Source organism: Podarcis gaigeae, assembly GCF_964106915.1.
Source record: "Podarcis gaigeae genome assembly, chromosome: 2".
NCBI classification, from domain to species: domain Eukaryota; kingdom Metazoa; phylum Chordata; class Lepidosauria; order Squamata; family Lacertidae; genus Podarcis; species Podarcis gaigeae.
In genome coordinates this window covers 4,360,084-4,380,916 of record NC_139679.1, presented here as the reverse complement: position 1 = coordinate 4,380,916, position 20,833 = coordinate 4,360,084, and the positions used below count along the sequence as shown (strand labels likewise).

The 20,833-nt window shown below is 43.7% G+C and overlaps 1 protein-coding gene across 11 annotated transcripts in view; it reads left to right on the top strand.

Moving 5' to 3' along the window:
* R3HDM2 (R3H domain containing 2) overlaps positions 1-20,833 on the top strand; it is a 143,235-nt gene that overhangs the window by 52,320 nt on the left and 70,082 nt on the right. For all 11 annotated transcript variants that reach the window (XM_083729163.1, XM_083729162.1, XM_083729167.1 and 8 more), the window contains exon 2: positions 18,661-18,857. In XM_083729163.1, the coding sequence (XP_083585289.1) occupies positions 18,693-18,857 (165 nt within the window). In that variant the 5' untranslated portion in view covers positions 18,661-18,692. The remainder of the gene's footprint in view (positions 1-18,660; positions 18,858-20,833) is intronic.

The following is a 20,833-nucleotide window of genomic DNA, read 5'->3' as shown; positions in this document are numbered from 1 at the left end:
GAACCACTGAAATCAATACATATTAGCACAGTGAAGATTGCCCCATAAGGAAGCTTTCCATTGTAGGCTCTGAGGCCTAAAAACACTTTAAAATCACAGAATATGTTTTGTGCAATTCTGAGGAGAGTGATGCTTGGTCATCATTTGAAAGCTGCAGGTCCCCCACCTTCTAAGTGGATTTTTGAAATGTACCGTATTTTTCGCTCTATAAGACGCACCAGACCACAAGACGCACCTAGTTTTTGGAGGAGGAAAACAAGAAAAAAATATTCTGAATCTCAGAAGCCAGAACAGCAAGAGGGATAGCTGCACAGCCTGCATTCTCTTCATAAGACGCACACACATTTCCCCTTACTTTTTAGGAGGGAAAAAGTGAGTGTTATAGAGCAAAAATACGCTAGATTGGCTCTCATTGTGATGAAAAGTTTCTGAAATGCGTCAAGCCACATTCCCAACCCCCATATTCATACATAGTATATACTTATATACTGTGGACTTTCCTTTCAGCCATTGACAGGATTTATTATATTTAAGAGCTGTCCCATAATGTAACGTTCCCTGGGAGTTGCGTGAGCTCTCCGTTTATAGAATGTGAATTGTATGCAATATAATTGCTGTTTGGAACTCAATGTGTGTTGCTGCATTGTGATCTTGGAATGTTTGTACACTGTATATTTTTGTTATTAAATATTATCCATAATTGTTTATACTGTATATTTTGGTTTATACTGACTTGTTTGTCTTTGTAATTTATTTTATGGTGGTAATAGCCAGTAAATTTTTTTGTTGTTGCCCCAACAAGCTTGAGTTCCGGCACGCGCAAGAGAACTCCAGAAAAGGAAAGCACCAATAGCAGCTATTACACATAGGGTTTGTTTGTTTGTAGGTGTGTTTTTCTTTTTTCTTTTTATTATTAAAACAACAACAACACTACTGGCACCTGAGGACTGAAGACAGAGCTGTGAGCAGTGTGCTGTAATGGCTCATGCCTGCCAGTTTAAACAGCTGTGGCATTCCTCAGCACCCGCGACAGATCACTTGTGGTTGGGGTGAGCATGTAGGCGGCTGGATGGGAGGAAAGATGAGCAGGTTGTTCCAATCAGTGGCATTTAGTTACTTACTGTAGGTCCCTGGAAAATTGCATTATGGGCCCAAAACACTTGACTTCTAATGCAATCAAATGCCCTTCACCATTAGGACAAAATGGGTCAAGCACGCATTATTTTCTTTTGGGTCAGCTATGTTTGTTCTGAGAATTGGTTTCCTCTCTTCTTTGCTCCCACCACGATCTGTACAGGCTTCTCTACATTGGGTTAGTAGATAGCATGATTTTGCTTTGCATTGGGATGCTAAATCTGTTGTTTTCTGACAAGTTTTTAAAAAAGAAACCTTCAAATATAATAATAATAATACAGTGGTACCTCAGTTTAAGAACAGCCCTGTTTATGAACTATTCAGTATATGAACTCCGCAAAACCAGAAGTAGTGTCCCGGTTTGTGAACTTTACCTCCGTCTAAGAACGGAATCTGAATGGTGTAAGGGCAGCGGCGGCAGGAGGCCCCATTAGGGAAGGCGTGTCTCGGTTTAAGAATGGTTTTGGTTTAAGAACGGACTTCCGGAATGGATTAAGTCCATAAACCAAGGTACCACTGTAATAAACTTGTCTTGTTGCTCGTAGCGATGGAGCCTGTTGCCATGGAGGCATGATTCAGATTGGTTGACCCAGAGGCCAGTGTGCAAATAGAGAACAAGAACATCGTCATTTAACCTTGCAGAACGGTCTAATTTAGTGAGATGTGACGTTAATGCCAAAACCTTGTGCAGAGTTGTAGAACTGAGGTACTAGCATTTGCTCCTACTACTGGGAATTTTTGTTTTGGAAAGAACTGAGACAAAAGCTGTGTTTTCTGCCGCCTCTGGTTTGACTGAACAGACACTGTTAAGGTCTGAGTAGAGGCCCAGTACACATGCTGTGATAAGCCAAACCATGGCTTACTGAGCATGCATGCTAACTCTTAAGTTTGTGTCAGCCCCCCCCCCCTTCCAAAGCTGGGAAGTGTGCTGGCTTAGCATTATGTGCAAACCAGTACCTGTGTCTGCTTTGCTCTGAACAAACTGCCGAGATGAAGCCACAATCCTCAGTTCGGATATTGTGGAAAACCAAAATTGTTTCATTTATTATTTGTGCTTACATCCTGCTTGTTTCCAAATGCCCCAAGTTGTGTTACCTAAACACCACAGTTAAAAATATATACACTATACATTAGAATAATAAAAACCATTAATACACGCACGCACGCACACACACACGCCCTGCCAACATCAGAATATCAAAACACAGAACTGCAGTGTAAAGAAATGTGTCCTGACCAGTTGTTGGAAGTGTACAGTGATAGGTCAAATTCAGTTTGGCAGTGAATTGGCAACCAGTACAAATCTTTCAACCAGTGTAATATGTGTCTGGTCAGAGATGATCAGCAGCAGTCTTGCTGTTGCACTCTGCACTAGTAGCAGCTCCCAAGCTGTTTTCAAGGGCAGCCCCACATAGACCTGATTGCAATAGTCTGAACTAGGAATTACCAGAGCATGAATTATTGTGACCACAATATCCTATCCAGGAAGGGTCATAGTTGAAGAACCAGCCATAACTGGAAATGGGCACTCCTAACCACCAAGGTCACCTGGATCTCATGAGACTTAGATGGATCAAGGAGTACCCACGAGCTATGCATCTGTTCCTTCCAGGGGAGTGCAAACCCATCCAGAACTTGCAGTCCCCATGTTTCTTGAACATGAGAACTTGCAACACATAGTACCTCTTTCTTATCTGGATTCAGTTTCAATTTATTGGTCCGCATACAGCTCATTGCCACTTCCAGGCAACAGACAAGCACCTGAACTGCTACTCCTGATTCAGATGAATTGGAGGGACAGAAGTGGGTGTCATCACCACTAATATCACTTGACTCTAAATCAGTGTTAGAAACGCAGCTACACATGCTAAGCGCAAAATGGCTCCTTAAACCCAGGTTGCAGTTGCCAAAATGGAATGTCTACATGCCATTTTTGGGCAAGATGGCTCTAAAGTCTTACTTTTCAAATGAAGGACTGACTTTGATTGATTCTCAGTTAAACTGGCTAGTTTAGCTAGCGTAAGAGCTTTGAGAACTTAAAGAAGAAAGGTCACTTGATCCAGGGACAGTCCACATATATATTGGCCTATTCCTACCTCTTTTTCTTGATGGTGACACAGAACACCCATGATGTAAGAATATTCTTCACAACTGTGATCAGGACAGTGGGGTAAGAGAAGACTGGTCAACAGTATCAAAAGCTGCTGAGAAGGCGAGGAGAACCAAGAAGGCTGCACTCTCACTGCCGTTTTCCTGGCAAATGTCATGAACCAGGGTGACCAAGGGCAAGCTGAAATGCTTTTGCAGATGGAACAACTGGAAGAATGTGATGTTAAATTCCACTCTTTGTCTACCATGGACATCTACCTTGCTTAAGAATGGCTCTGGAAGCTGAAAATAAGCTGATGCACTTAATATTCCAAGGACAGCTTTGTGTGTAGGAATCTGGTTTCTAGAAATGGATAGGATTCCTTTTGAATTCTCAGATAAAAAATAATAATAGTAAGATTGAACTTGATATAATTACTTTTGACCCCAAAGGGAGCCTTTTTATGACCACATGACAGAGAAAAGTTAAAGGAAAACTTCCTCAGCATCTTTATTTGTTTATTTGAAGTTTTCATAAGGCAACCTTTGAGAGAATTAGCTATCCTCAGGAAGAAGGTCCTTGATGTTGACTGGATTACATTTGTTAGTGTGCTCAGCCTGGTTTTTGACATCTGATTCAGATAGGGAGCAGGCTGCTGTTAGCTGTAGTGAATCTCAAGGAGAAAGCTTTTTTTCCTTTCTTTAATCAGTTTCCGTGGGGATGGGTAAAATGATGGAACAATGCCAGCTCGCCTTCACTTCAGTCAATGCTTGATTTGTTGCCGGGGCAGGGAAAGTAGGGTCCCCCATAAATCTCAACCTCTGACTCTTCCCAATTTTAGCCAAATCATGCTCCGCCTCCCCAATAGCCTTCGAAACTGATCTGTAGAAAAAGCAACTTGAAAAAGAGACAATTCACATATTTTTGTAAGCTTAAGAAACTTAACAAAAAATATTATAATAAAGCAGCAGCTAGGAGGGCATCACAGTAAGTAAGGGGACCTGTAATTCGAGCATTGGCTTCAGTGGGTCAAGCGGAAGAAACCCATTATTGTTTGGTGCTTCAAGATGCTGTGTCTGGCTTCTTCCACCTGACTTAGCTCTTCAGACTTAATAGAAGACTCGGCATCTCTCCTCTGCTGCTCTCTCTCTCTCTGTGTTTCTGTGTGTGTTCTCCTTCCCTGACCCAGATTTTTAACGCGTAGCTTTCCTGATGATGTAGCTATATAATTTGTTTTATCTGCCTGGCGGAAAGTGATTGGCATAGCCTGCCTGTCCTCGTCGCCCACCTCCTTTTCTTCCTTCCTGAGCCCTGTGAACTTCCACTTCTCCGCAAGTCCTGCTTGCCACAGTGGATCATGTCAGCCGCCTCCTTGCTTACTCCCACGCTTGTCCTGCGGGAGCGCGGCTGATTCATTCACACAGAAAGGAAAACCTTCTGAGAAGGAGCCTTTTCTGTGCTCTTTAATGAGAAACTTCAGCGGAGCACAGAATGCTGCTGCTTTTAGTTTGAATGCTGGGGGGAAATAATCCAGAGGGAGTTCATTGTATGTTTGATAGCTGTAAACATACTGACCAGCCTCTTGTGAATGGGGAACGTATTTAGTTAGCTCCTTCAGCTCTCTCCCACCAGGGGCGGGCAGGAAGTAACTGTCTTTGCGTCACTAAAAGCAAGCAAAGGTACCACCCCTAGTACAGTCACTTCAGTTTCAAAGCATTGAGTGGGGTCTGTGTGTGTGTGTGTGTGTGTGTGTGCGCGTGTGTGTGTGTGCTTATTGCATTTACAGGCCATCGAAGGTAACAAATGTTGGCCATTTCCCCTCCCTTGTGCAAAATAATCAACATATGAAAAAGCTCTTTACTTTCAGAACTGCACCATTTGTGAATTTGTGGTTGTGTATTTACCTAGAAAGTATGAAGACTGCGATTGTGTGTGTTTAAGCACTTGTTTGCTTAGAAGAATCCCTTGTCATAGTTTGTGGCACCCAAAAAAATAAAGAATCCCTGCAGCAGCTGGCTAATTTAGCAAAAATTAAAAGCCAATAGGAAGCTGTTATCCTCTTTCACAAAGGGAGGGGAATTTTGTGGGGTGAAGTAGTTGCCTCGGGTGGCTGAAGGCCCCAAGATTGCTCCCTCATGGGCACCTCACCCGCCATGCTGTCTGTACCACTGGCACTGAAGTGGCATTGGCATCGGTGCTGATTTCTGGTGAGATCTAATGGAGTGTGAGAGATTTTGCAAGATTTTGGTGAGATTTGCTGGAAATTGGTGCTGAATTGGTGCTTTTCCACTGGCAGGGCAGGCAGCCTGACAGTGAGGTGGCACTTCCCATTTTGTCTCAAGTGGCAAAAACAGTACATGCTGCCCCTGATGTCTGGCAGCAGTGAGGCCACTTTAGGTAGTGGTGATAGAGATGCAATTAGCAAGTCAACCTGTGCATTATGTTCTGAAAGAAGCAAAGATCACCAGTGCCGAAGCAATGATTCTTCAACATCAACTTTGTTGGACTGGTCATGTTGTTCAGATGCCTGATTATCATCTTCCAAAGCATCTACTCCATTTCCAACGTAAGAATGGAAATTGAAATACTGGTGAATATCAAAAGAGATTTAAAGATGCTCTCAAGACAAATTTAAAAAAATGTAGTATAAGCACTGATAACTGGGAAACACTGGCCTGCCTGTGAGCGCTCCAGTTGGAGAACAGCCTTTACCAAAGGTGTCATGGACGAACTCAGGATGAAAGGGAGAAATGAACTAAGAGGAAGGCACATTTTGGAAATCCTCACCATGATCAACTCCCACCCGGAAACCTATGTCCCCACTGTGGAAGTACATGGGGATCCAGAATTGGCCTCCACAGTCACTTACGGAATCACTGTTAAGACCATGTTCATGGAAGACAATCTTATTTGGCTATGAGTGATCACCAAAGATTATGTTCTCACCTTTTATGGCAGGCATAGCTAATCTAGCTACCCCCATTCCTGGCATTCTTACCCTTTAGATGTTGGACTACATCTCCTGTCATCAGTGGCCATTGGTCATGCTTGCTGTAGTGGATAACTTTTGCAAGTCATGTGCCTGCCTTATGTTTAAACCAAAAGGTAAAGTGCTGTATTGATTTCTCAATAAAACACCACATTCAAAGCAAATTCTTAGAACAGAGGTTCCCAAACTTTTTTGGCCTGCCACCCCCTTTTCATAAAAAAAATACTCAGTTCCCCCCTGGAAATTACCTTCTTTAAGCGAACTAACAGAAGATGCAGGAACAAGGTGCATTCTTTTATTTATCTATTTCTACCTACTGTATATCACCGCATACTGTTCGCCACCATGTAATAGTCACATCCCCCTTTTTTGGACCCCAAAAGTGGTCCCAGAGCATTCCCTACATAATAGTCACAGGGGTAATTCTGAAGTGAGCTGCAGGTCAGCACATGGGGCTCCAGAGGCAGTGAGGGCCAGAGTCCAGGACCTCATTGGCTTAGTCCCGAGTGGAGGTATCTGGAGAGGCTAGGCGAGGTAAAGCCAGGCTCAGGCTGATGCTGCCGCCACCGCCTTTTTGGGTCACACAGAGTCAAGAGGCAAGAAGGCAGCTTGGCTTACCCACCTGCATGGAAGAGCCATGTGAGGTCCCTAGAGAAAGGCCTTGTTCTGAGCCTACCCTTTTCCTCTCTATGGCTGCCCCGTGAGAGCGGCCAAAGTAGAGGGCGCTGTCATGGCTTTAGTGAGTCACCACAGAGCCGCTCTCCCATTACTGATAGAATGGTACCCCCACTGGGGCAGGGAATATGCAGTAGCCAAACCTGGTAAGGCATTTTGTAAAAGTAACTTTGCACCTTGCCATTTTATAGATGCTTGAGGTAGGGACACTACAGGCTATCCAGGCTGTCTGTATTTGGATCAAATTAATGAAGAGCTACCATCTCTTAGCTTTCTATTTGAACTTGTTAATAGGTTGGAATTGCCACTCTCCAAAATTGCATTGTGCTGTTACTGCTCATTAGCTACTGCATGTGTGAAAGGACTATTGAAATAATTTATAACCAATCCACTTTAAGTGAAGTCACTTATGTGTCTAGGAATCTTTTGAGTAGAGAACCACAGAATAGGGAATAAAATGGCCACCTGATCTGACATGGTGCAGGACAGAACCAAAACAACTCTCTTGCTGGATCCCAGCAAGGCCCATCTAATTTGGTTCTTAGAGATCAAGCTAAGCAGTCCAAACTTCACTATTCTACACGCATAGGACAAGCACGCTGCACTGGGACTTGCTCTTTAACAGTGCCAGGTAATTGAAGTAAGAAAACCAAGCTGCACACTTCATGAATGGTATCCAGTACTCGTCTGACTTGGTGTAGACCTCTTGTCATTAACAGATATAACTAACTCAGATCCATTAATTTCAAAGAGTATACTCTGAGTTGGATAGCATTGGATGCAACTCAATAAATATACCTGCCATCAAAGCCCTATGTCAATAGTCTAACCCCAGATTTGACAAGGTGTAGGGAGGTAGGGCCCCTTCATGGATCACTGCCTTGCCGTGGCGAAGGGGCTTGAAGCACTCAGAGAAACTATGAACTATGCCGAGCAGGGCACCCAAGATGAACAGGCCATAGTGGAGAGTTTTGACCAAACGTGATCCACCTGGAGGAGGAACCGGCAAGCCACTCCAGTATCCCTGCCAAGAAAACTCCATGGACAAAGACAACAGGCATATAAAAGATATGACGCTGGAAGATGAGCCCCTCAGGTCGGAAGGCGTCCAACATGCTACTGGGGAAGAGCGGAGGGCAAGTACAAGTAGATCCAGAGCTGATGAAGCGGCTGGGCCAAAGCCGAAAGGACGCTCAGTTGCGGATATGCCTGGAAGCGAAAGGAAAGTCCAACGCTGTAAAGAAAAATATTGCATAGGAACCTGGAATGTAAGAACCATGAACCTGGGTAAGCTGGAGGTGGTCAAAAATGAGATGGCAAGAATAAATATTGACATCCTGGGCATCAGTGAACTAAAATGGACGGGAATGGGTGAATTCAGTTCGGATGACCATCATATCTACTACTGTGGGCAAGAAACCCGTAAAAGAAATGGAGTGGCCCTCATAGTCAACAAAAGAGTGGCGAAAGCTGTACTGGGATGCAATCTCAAAATGATAGAATGATCTCGATACGAATCCAAGGCAGACCTTTTAACATCACAGTAATCCAAGTTTATGCACCAACTACTTCTGCTGAAGAAACTGAAATTGACCAATTCTATGAAGACTTACAAGACCTTATAGAAGTGACACCAAAGAAGGATGTTCTTCTCATTATAGGGGATTGGAATGCTAAAGTAGGGAGTCAAGAGATAAAAGGAACAACTGGCAAGTTTGGCCTTGGAGATCAAAACGAAGCAGGGCAAAGGCTAATAGAGTTCTGTCAAGAGAACAAGCTGGTCATCACAAACACGCTTTTCCAACAACACAAGAGACGACTCTACACATGGACATCACCAGATGGGCAGCATCGAAATCAGATTGATTATATTCTCTGCAGCCAAAGATGGAGAAGCTCTATACAGTCAGCAAAAACAAGGCCTGGAGCTGACTGTGGCTCAGATCATCAGCTTCTTATAGCAAAATTCAAGCTTAAACTGAAGAAAGTAGGAAAAACCACTGGGCCGGTAAGATACAATCTAAGTCAAATCCCTTATGAATACACAGTGGAAGTGAGGAACAGGTTTAAGGATTTAGATTTGGTGGACAGAATGCCTGAAGAACTATGGATGGAGGCTCGTAACATTATACAGGAGGCAGCAACGAAAACCATCCCAATGAAAGGAAATGCAAGAAAGCAAAGTGGCTGTCCAATGAGGCCTTACAAATAGCGGGGGAGAGAAGGCAAGCAAAATGCGAGGGAGATGGTGAAAGATACAGGAAATTGAATGCAGATTTCCAAAGAATGGCAAGGAGAGACAAGAAGACCTTCTTAAACGAGCAATGCAAAGAAATAGAGGAAAGCAATAGAATGGGAAGAACCAGAGATCTGTTCAAGAAAATTGGAGATATGAAAGGAACATTTCGTACAAAGATTTCCATAATAAAGGACAAAAGTGGAAAGGACCTAACAGAAGCAGAAGACATCAAGAAGAGGTGGCAAGAATACACAGAGGAATTATACCAGAAAGAAATGGATGTCTCGTATACCCCAGGTAGTGTGGTTGCTGACCTTGAGCCAGACATCCTGGAAAGTGAAGTCAAATGGGCCTTAGAAAGCACTGCAAATAACAAGGCCAGTGGAAGTGATGGTATTCCAGCTGAACTATTTAAAATTTTAAAAGATGATGCTGTTAAGGTGCTACACTCAATATGCCAGCAAGTTTGGAAAACTCAGCAGTGGCCAGAAGATTGGAGAAGATCAGTCTACATCCCAATCCCAAAGAAGGGCAGTGCCAAAGAATGCTCCAACTACCGCACAATTGCACTCATTTCACACGCTAGCAAGGTTATGCTTAAAATTCTACAAGGAAGGCTCAAGCAGTATGTGGACCGAGAACTCCCAGAAGTGCAAGCTGGATTTAGAAGAGGCAGAGGAACCAGAGACCAAATTGCAAACATGCGCTGGATAATGGAGAAAGCTAGAGAGTTCCAGAAAGACATCTACTTCTGCTTCATTGACTATGCAAAAGCCTTTGACTGTGTCGACTATGGCAAGTTCTTAAAGAAATGGGAGTGCCTGATCACCTCATCCGTCTCCTGAGAAATCTCTATGTGGGACAAGAAGCTACAGTTAGAACTGGATATGGAACAACTGATTGGTTCAAAATTGGGAAAGGAGTACGACAAGGCTGTCTCCCTGCTTATTTAACTTATATGCAGAATTCATCATACGAAAGGCTGGGCTGGATGAATCCCTAGCCGGAATTAAGATTGCCGGAAGAAATATCAACAACCTCAGATATGCAGATGACACAACCTTGATGGCAGAAAGTGAGGAGGAAATAAAGAACCTTTTAATGAGGGTGAAAGAGGAGAGCGCAAAATATGGTCTGAAGCTCAACATCAAAAAAACGAAGATCATGGCCACTGGTCCCATCACCTCCTGGCAAATAGAAGGGGAAGAAATGGAGGTAGTGAGAGATTTTACTTTCTTGGGCTCAATGATCACTGCAGATGGTGACAGCAGCCACGAAATTAAAAGACGCCTGCTTCTTGGGAGAAGGGCAATGACAGGCCTAGACAGCATCTTGAGAAGTAGAGACATCACCTTGCCAACAAAGGTTCGTATAGTTAAAGCTATGGTTTTCCCAGTAGTGATGTATGGAAGTGAGAGCTGGACCATAAAGAAGGCTGTTCGCCAAAGAATTGATGCTTTTGAATTCTGGTGCTGGAGGAGACTCTTGAGAGTCCCATGGACTGCAAGAAAATCAAACCTATCCATTCTTAAGGAAATCAGCCCTGAGTGCTCACTGGAAGGACAGATTGTGAAGCTAAGGCTCCAGTACTTTGGCCACCTCATGAGAAGAGAAGACTCCCTGGAGAAGACTCTGATGTTGGGAAAGATGGAGGGCACAAGGAGAAGGGGACGGCAGAGGACGAGATGGTTGGATAGTGTTTTCGAGGTTACCAGCATGAGTTTGACCAAACTGCGGGAGGCAGTGGAGGACAGAGGTGCCTGGCGTTCTCTGGTCCATGGGGTCACGAAGAGTCGGACACGACTAAACGACTAAACAACAACAGGGAGGTAGGGAGACCAGCACTGATCTGTTGTGGAATTAGCAAAGTCAGAATTCAAATGCTGGGTCAAATTTATTGTCTAGACAGATGGATAATATATTGCCATGACAATGGGAACTACTGCCAGACATATCCATAATTGCCAATTTGACACACTGTTCGTTCATGTTGAACATGTGTTTAAGAATTATTGGGTTTGCTTGATTGAACAAAAATACTTTGTGAAATTGCCTAAATATAACTTCAGGGTGTACAGATTTGACATTCTAGAGGTGGTAGCATATATAGCAGTGGTAAATGGAGGACTTGGCTGCCCCAGCTACTCTGGGCAGCTTCCAGAATATATAAAAACATAGTAAAACCTTAAACCTTAAAAAACTTCCCTATGCAGAGCGTTCTATGTAGGACAGATCCTGTTCGCATCCCGAGGTACAACTGTATACAGTTTTGAACATCTTTCATGAGCTTTGGTGTGTTACTTAAATATTGTTCTTAGCCTCATTGAGTAGTTTGTTAGAACTGTGGGGTATAGGTTGCTGAAATCAATCAAATCAAAGGTACTACTTTCTTGAGGTCTGATTAAGGCAGCAACCACAATGTTAGGAACTGTGCTGGGTGTTTTTGAAATTCGACATGGAGAATGGAATTGACAGACCAATATCACACAGGTGGTTTTGCACTACATACACAAGATTTTACCCTCTGTTGAGTAAGCCTGAACAAGTAATGCTCACTGATTCTGTTCTCAAGACAATAACGTGAATTAGAATCCCCACTTCACACATTATTGTCCATTAGTCTTTCCTTTTAAGTGCCCTGATTGCTGCAACATATTTAAGTGATATTAGTCACTCCTTAACATGTAGTAAATGGCCTTGTGTGCCTCTCCTTCTTTGGGTAGCACTACATGGGCCTGTCAGTCTGCCAGAAAAGCCCTTCTGTCCATGGTCCAACACTGTAAGCAGAAACGGGCACGGCTTGGCAGTAATTAACTTTATTGCTCAGTAACCAAGGAGATAGCATAAAGCAGATCCCTCAGCTAAGCAAGTCAGCTGCAGAAGCTAAAGTTCCTGCCCCTTTCCCCCCCTATTTATTTATTTATTGCATTTTTTTGCTGTGACTCAGCTTTTCTTAATGGTTCCAGCCTTTTGCTAGACACTTTGTTCCTTCACTGAGAATCATAGAATATTAGAGTTGGAAGGGACCCCAAGGATCATCTATTCCACCCCCTGCAATTCAGGAATCTCAGGTAAAGCATCCATGACAGATGGCCATCCAACTTCTGCTTTAAAACCTCCAAGGAAGAAGAGACTACCACCTCTCGTGGGAGTCTGTTCCACTGTTGAACAGCTCTCACTGTCAGAAAGTTTTCCCGAATGTTTAGTCAGAATCTCCTTTCTTGCAACTTGAAGCCATTGGTTCAAGTTCTACCCTCCAGAGCAGGAGAAAACAAGCATCCCCCCTCCTCCATGTGACAACCCTTAAGATATTTGAAGATGGCTATCATATCTCCTCTCAGTTTCCTCTTTTCCAGGCTAAACATACCCAGCTCCTTCAAGCGCTTCTCATAAGGCTTGGTTTCCAGACCCTTGATCATCTTGGTTGCCCTCCTCTGTACACGTTCCAGCTTGTCAACATCCTTCTTAAATTGTGGTGTCCAGAATTGGACACAGTACAGTGGCACAGCTTAGTTCTTGAAAAATTTGGAACTTGGAACCCGAACGCTGCAAACTCGGAAGTAAGTGCTCTGGTCTGTGAACTTTTTTCAGAAGGCGAAAGTGCTCAGTTTTGAGTGTTATGCTTCTGATTTGAGTGCCACACTTCCATTTCGAGTGCAACGCTTCCGTTCTGTGTGCCAAACTTACGTTTCGAGGGCCACACTTCCGTTCTGAATGCTACGCTGAGATCTGTCTGTTTTTGCTATTTATTTTGTGTTTTTGTGGCTTTTTGTTTTATTTTTGTGACTGTGTGGAACCCAGTTCAGCTACTGATTGATTGATTGATTGATTGTGCGACTGCGGAAATGGATAAAAGCTGCAAAGTCAAGAGAACCATTAAGAGTAGAGGTAAATGGTTAAACTGCTGTTTTAGGGATTGTTTCTAAAAGTCTGGAACGAATTTATCCATTTTGCATTACTTTCTATGAGAAAGTGTGCCTTGGTTTTGGAACGCTTTGGTTTTGGAATGGACTTCCATAACGGATTAATTTTGAGAACCAAGATACCACTGTATTCCAAGTGTGGTCTGACTAAGGCAGAATAGAGTGGTACTATTACTTCCTCAGATCTGGACACTACTGTTGATGCAGCCTAGAATAGCATTGGGGTTTTTTTTTTGCTGCTGCATCACACTGTTGACTCATGTTCAGCTTGTGGTCTACCAAGACCCATAGATTCTTTTCACATGTACTGCTAGTAAGCCAGGTGTCCCCTATCTTATATTTGTGCATCTGGTTCCTCCTGCCTAAGTTCAGAACCTTACAGAATGGGGCTGGAGGAAGGAGCCAATTCAGTAGTCTATTGCAGAGCAGGAGACACAGCCCCTGCTCTTTCTCCTTCTCTATCAGCGTCTGTGGCTACCTCAAGCCTCTCCCCTTCACCATGACTCCCTGCTGATGATTCCTCTCTGTCCCACCAGTCTGAACCTGGTTCAAAGCTCCCTTCCCTCTCAGGTGTCTCCTGGGCCACTGGCTGCCACCACTCTTTCTCATCCAGCCAGTCACTGACAGGGTCTCTGTTTGTCTTGAAGTCCTACTCTCTTAACTCATTAATGGCTAATCTAGACATGCCTCCCTATGGTAATTGTCTGGAAATCAGACTTTGGTTAGTAAGTGGTAATTCTATATTGTTAATTCCTAGGCCAGTAGCTGCAAAACAAGCAATAATGTGTGTTCAGTGCTCAGCAGCAGTACAAATTAAAAGTTTTACAATTTACAAATTACAATTTTCATGGTCTGTTTCAGCACTTTGCAATTTTTCAACATATTGGTTGATAACGATTTTGACCTAGCAATACGCAGCAATATATCGCTCCTCTTGTGAGGGAGAGCAGGGCAGCTGATTTCAAGGCACCACCGTTATTGCATGATGATTTCAGCTGATAAGACTGCTGATCTGAGCTGCCTTCCCTCATGCTGAGGGAAAACAGGGCAGCTGATTGCCCTCACTTCAAGGCACTACCTTCACCTTGCAATGAGGTGGAGCAGCTTGTCTGTCAGCAGGAAAGCAGCAGCAGCTGCCACATCGGACAAGCATCTTCACTGGCTGCCCCAGAGACATCATTGGATTTCTCTACAGGAATAGATTAATCCTGCAAACCAACTCATCATTCCTTCCAAAGGTACTTTCACAATTCCATTGCCAACAGAAACTGATCCTTCTGTCATTTGGCTTTTTCCCGGTGCATCAGTCAGTAGACATGACAGTCCCTTGATGCTTAGTAAGCATGGAAGGTCCACATTCATCGTACACCATCCATATGTCGGACCAGCTTGCTCTTGACCTCCTTTCTTCCTCCCTTGATGGGGAGTCTCATCTACTGCCCAAGCTAGATGGCTAAAAGGATCCATCTTGTTGGCTTATGTCTCCCTCCACCTACACGAATGAAGGCTCATTTGACCAGGCCTGCAGCCTTCTCCCTAAATGCCCCTCTACAAGAGATTGTCAGAGCACCCATATGATTGCCACATCCTGCAATCCTTTATCATTACATAATTGACACATTTTTGCCTCAGCTGAGGCTGCCTTTGGCAGGGGGGCATTACAGTATGTCCTTCCAGCCATCTAAACAGCAGTTTTCTATTTGCCCCACCCTTCATGGGTCTGTAGGCTTTTGTACATCCCAATCTGTCCACAGCTTTTACGGGGTCTCCAGAAAAGGCCTGTATGCTTAGCATGAAAGGTATTTCATAACACCTAAAATTTTACTTTAACGTGTTGCCAATTTTGCACATAGGTCTCTTGAAAAAGGCTGTTATACTTACCGTGAAAGGTATTTCTGGGTCCTGTAAAGCTGATTCCAGAGCTCACCTAGGCCGCCAGCAGCTGATTCTCCTCCATCATTCTACTGTATCAGTCTCAGTGAATCTTTTAGGCAACATTTTCCTGTTGAATGCTGTCTCCCACGCTATACGATTACCAAATCTCATCGCTTCCTGGCCTGTAATCTAAAAAACTGAGGGAGGAAGGAGTGAGGAGCTGAGATACAAGCTTCCAGTTTGAATTGTTTGTTTATTATTGCAAGCTTGCAGTGTTGCCTATTGACTTCCAGGCAGCACCAAACCTAAACCCAATCTGGTGGCAGCTTTTTATGGGATCCAGAAATACCTTTTACGGTAAGTATAATGGCCTTTTTTCAAGAGGTAAAGGTAAAGGTAAAGGTACCCCTGCCTGTACGGGCCAGTCTTGACAGACTCTGGGGTTGTGCGCCCATCTCACTTAAGAGGCCAGGGGCCAGCGCTGTCCGGAGACACTTCCGGGTCACGTGGCCAGCGTGACAAAGCTGCATCTGGCGAGCCAGAGCTGCACACGGAAACGCCGTTTACCTTCCCGCTGGTAAGCGGTCCCTATTTATCTACTTGCACCCGGAGGTGCTTTCGAACTGCTAGGTTGGCAGGCGCTGGGACCGAGCAGCGGGAGCGCACCCCGCCGCAGGGATTCGAACCGCCGACCTTTCAATCGGCAAGTCCTAGGCGCTGAGGCTTTAACCCACAGCGCCACCTGCGTCCCCTCTTTTTTCAAGAGACCTATGTGCAAAATTGACAACACATTAAAGTAAAATTTTGATCTGCACGTGGCAGTTTCTACTCAGGTGATTCAAAAAAGGAGTTTTGAGGGAGGCTGGTGAAAATATGTGGTCATGGTGGGGACTTAGCTTTTGCATAAATGGTCTTAGGTGCCTCTGTTAGATGCCTCATGCCTGAAGAGCATCTCACCTTGTTCTTGGTGCATGTTATGATTCTGCTGAATAAACATCTGTCAAAATTACTAATGTTTCTTTGTGTTCCTTGTGATCTCATGCTGTAAACTGGTATGTCTTTATATAAACATACCAAGTTGATATTATGGCACTTGATCTGGAAAACGGCTTTCTTAAACACAAATAGGTGAAAGCAGTAGTGTTAAGAACAAATTTCTTAAAGAAGGGATTGTCATAATCAAATTAAATGCAGGGAAGGGCGTAACAGAACTGTGGGAGACTATGGTTCACATCCTTATACAGATGTTTGCTCATTTAATGGCTGACTTTAAATTACGTACTTAAACCTTGCATGCTTCTCTTTCAGTAGGCCTTTCCCAGACTGAAATAAAAATTGAGTTCCAGTTCCTGAAATGCATAGCTTGGCTTTGTCCTTGTTTCTCATGGGGAAGATTGTTTTCTTCACCATCCCCTTATTTATTTCTTAATTTATTATTTATTTAAAATCATTTCTGAACCACGTCATATTTCAAAAGGGATCCTTAAGTGATTTACAGGTCTTAAATAATGAAACAAAACATGGCAAAATAACATTCCACATTGAATGCAGTGTAATTAGCAGAAGAGTGGCATAATTACAACATATTTTTTATAGAAAGTTCATTTCTGTTACATTGCAGACCTTCTGTTCTAGAGCACTGAGAAATTGCCCATAATTATGATGAGTTACACGTGTAGCTTGTGTGTTGCAAGAACACCTGTACTTTGGGTTGCCAGAGTGCATTTCTATGGCACACACCTGTGGGATCCCTCTCAGTGAACCAGGCTACCCAGTGTCTAGTGTGTTGGGTAGGGGAGCTGTGGCAAAAATATGCCCTTTGTTGGTTCCATGGATAGGTAGAGCCCAAATTCCCTATCAAGAGACGGAGTCGGGAAACATGAAAGTAGGCACAACCAGACTTTATTTTGAAAACAGTGCTGAGTGGTCAATTCCCTGGGCTATCGCTCCAAGAGGACTGACCCAGGGCTTTGGGTGGTGCTCTTCTCTTTTACACAAGACTACACAAAGACCTGACACAGGTCCAGAAAACTACGTATTGGCAAAAAGCAGTTAGAAGCGGCCTGGGCACATTAGGTAGGTATAAGCAGTTTAAACAGGTTTTGGCCAGTTCTATGATGTTCAAGGTAAAAAAGAGAGAGATTGTATTGCTATACCATATATAGTTGTACCTTGGAAGTCGAATGGAATCCGTTCTGGACGTCCGTTCAACTTCCAAAACCAAATTGTGGCTTCTGATTGGTTGCAGGAAGCTTCTGCAGCCAATCAGAAGCCGCTGAAACCTTGTCAGACATTTGGGTTCCAAAAGAACGTTCGCAAACAGGAACAATCACTTCGGGGAGCCAAAACATCCGAGTTCCAGGGTGTTCAGAATCCAAGGTATGACTGTATAGGCATTTCGGTCTAACACATTCTTGAAGGGTTCATGTGCAGGTTATCATGGCTTTACTTCAGTTAAGCGAGCAGATACAGAAAGGCAAAGGCTAGTGGATAGATACACAAGTAGAACTACAAAGATCCATTTTAATGCAAGAGACCAGGTGGGGGAAGTAGGTTTTGTCTTCACGAGACGAGTGTCACCAAATACAACACTTTGCTAGGCATTTCTATGTGGGGAAGTAAGCATTCATTTACTGGTGATATAGTTCAGAGGTACCTTCACACACAGTGGCAGAGGGAGGCAAAACCTGCCTATGCCCCTGGTAAGCAAAGCCATTGAGGGCCAGGCATAAATGAGTTTTTGTGTTTAACATGACTGGTTTTTAAAAACAAAAATAGCTGCCATGGTGGTGCTCAGCTGGAACTACAGTGAGTGGAGAAGTTGAGCTTGGCTTCCCCCCACTGCCACTGTAATCTTGATGAAGATGGCCTCCTCCAGTCCACTGCTATTTAAATTGTGAAGGAAGCTATCACTGGCAATGATGCAGTTAGCAGCTTGGACCCCTGGGCACCCACTTGTGGGGTGCCTCAGGACTCTGTACTCTCCTCCATTCTGTATGAGAGATCATCAGGGGAGTTGGGCTGGGTGTACACCAATATGTGGATGATAACCCAGCTCTACCTCTCGAAGGCAGTGAACGTCCTGTGTGGGTGTCCAGAGGTGGTTGGGGGCAAACAGATTGAGGTTGAATCCTGAAGACAGAAGTACTGTTTCTGGGGGACAGTGGGCAGGTGTGGGGGACTCCCTGAATGGGGTAACTGCCCCTATCTCCCTCACATTTTGCTTGCCTTCTCTCCCCTGCTATTTGTAAGGCCTCATTGGACAGCCACTTTGCTTTCTTGCATTTCCTTTTCATTGCTGCCTCCTGTATAATGTTACGAGCCTCCATCCATAGTTCTTCAGGCCTCTGTCCACCAAATCGAAATCCTGAAACCCGTTCCTCACTTCCAGTGTGTATTCATTAGGTATTTGATTTAGATTGTATTGTGTTGTCAGGAATGCAGTGGGGAGGGAAAGGGTTAAACTCCAAATGGAATATTGCATCTGCACCCCCTTCCAGCAGATGACATAAAGAGATATGGAAAGTGTAGTGTCAGATCTTCAATAACATGAAGAAGGACTCTAGAGACAAGATCCTGAGCAAGTATAGCTTCAGTATGTGACAAAGAGCAAGGAAACAGGGAATTCTGTTTAAAAATGAAAAGGGAAAGAAAGGGAATGGGAAAACAAAACAAAAAAAGAGAAGCCTTTATTCTTGGTTGCACTGACCTCCATCCCTTCTGTCCCTACCTGCAGGTGTCCATCACTAACGCTATACTGTGCTGAAGATGTCTAACAGCAACACAACACAGGAGACACTGGAGATAATGAAAGAATTGGAAAAGAAAGTGGTTGAGGAATCTGTGAACAAAAACAAATTTGTATCCAGGTCACCAAGCAAAGAGGAAGTTGAGAAGGATGGGGACGAGAGTAGTACACGGCAAGAATCACAGGTAATTGGAAGAAGATATTTCATGTATACCAACAGACCCATCAAAGCCCAATGCAAACTGGCAGCAGATCTTGGACTCCCTATTGCAGTATATCAGGCAGAGGTCCTTTTTTTGCCCTTTTGTTAAGTTCACTTAATTAGGGGTTCCAGCAGTTCTGGACTTCTGCAGTACCGTATTCTACCACGAAATTACTCATTAATCTCAGCATGGTGCGAACCTGGTACTGTTAGAGAAAGAGCCATGGTAATCAGTGGTGAGGTTCTTGTCATGCTGCCATATACAGTGGTACCTCGAGTTACAAATGCCTCAGTTTACAAACTCTGCTAACCTGGAAGAGTTACCTTGAGTTGAGAACTTTGCCCCAGGATGAAAACGGAAATTGTGTGCCGGCGGCGCAGCGGCAGCAAGAGGCCCCATTAGCGAAAGCATGCCTCTAGTTAAGAACAGTTTCAGGTTAAGAATGGACCTCCAGAATGAATTAAGTTCATAACTAGAGGTACCACTGCACTTTGCTGGATCATTTTAGGAAATCTTTTCCAGGCCAGTGTTGCTGCTGCTGCTGTTATTATTAGTTTTGTATACTGCCCTCCATCCAAAGATCACAGGGCGGTTCACAACATAAGAATACAAAATGGGAACACAAAAGACATAATAAAAACAAGAACAAAACATTAACCCCACTCACACAAACATATGTAAAAGGACACAGAATGTTAATCAGTCCAAGGCCTGCTTTGAGAGAATCATTATTATCTAGCACCTAAAGATACGTAATGAAAGTGCCTGGCAAGCCACCCTGAGGAGAGCATTCCACCAATGGGGGACCACCACAGAAAAGGCCCGTTCTCATGTTGCTGCCCTCCAAACTTATTGTGGAGGAGGCACATGAAGAAAGACCTCAGATGATAATTGCAGGTTCTAGGTCAGTTCGTATGAGGAGAGGTAATTCTTGTTTAGGGAAGCTTTTAATGTTTGATGTATTACAGTATTTTAATACTTTTTTGGAAGCCGCCCAGAGTGGCTGGGTATAAATAAATAAATTATTGTTGTTGTTGTTTCTTTTTTCTACCCCATCGCATAAATGAGTCTATGGACTTCTTATAGTACAATCCACCCAGAAGTAAGTCACATTGAGTTCAGTGAGACTTACTCCCAGATAAGTGTGTGTAGAATTGCTGATTTAGTGTGGTCACGATGGCTTCATCTCTTCAGTATTAAAAAAAGAGTGGGACATGGACCCAGGAAGATGTTCAAGCCACTTTATATTGCAGACACACAAATCCTGCTCCAAAAAAACACAGAAGGCATAGCAATTAACAAGCAAATGCCTGCTCCAAGGGTTGTGGCAGTCTAAGGTTAAGCAGTGAAAAGAGAGAACTGAGGGGATGAGCAAGAGAGATATGGACAAATGCAATTTTATACACCTAGACATCACTTTGGAGAGAAGTGTGAAATTTGGCAAAAACTTCACAGAAAAAGATGAGCTTTGAGATGTATTTGTAGGCCCCATGCCCAAGAGACTCAGTGGCTTAGACCACAGCGCCACCCGCATCCCTTGTAGGAGAGAGAAAGAACACCATGATTTTAACAGACCTCGATTGTAGGCGTCCTTTTAAATCCATGAAATTGGATGGTTAAACTGGACTTGACCACACAATGTTTCTCTTGCATTTTATTTCCTTATTTTATCTCTACATGGTTATGGCAGTTTCCTGCCATAGCTGGTTTTGGTCCTTTGCAAAACGTATGCAGAATTGACCTCTTTGCATTAGATTCTTGCAAGATAATATATGGCATGGACTTCTGCTAGCACAGTGGGACTCCCCCTCAGCCCTGTGCCTGCCCAGATTGCCTAGGAGTGTGTATCAGGAGAACCCCCAGAAAAATGTGTGGGGAGAGGAGAGAACATTGTTTCCAGCAAGCTGAAATGCTTGTGTTGATGGAACAATTCCCCTACTGTTACATTTAATTCCTCC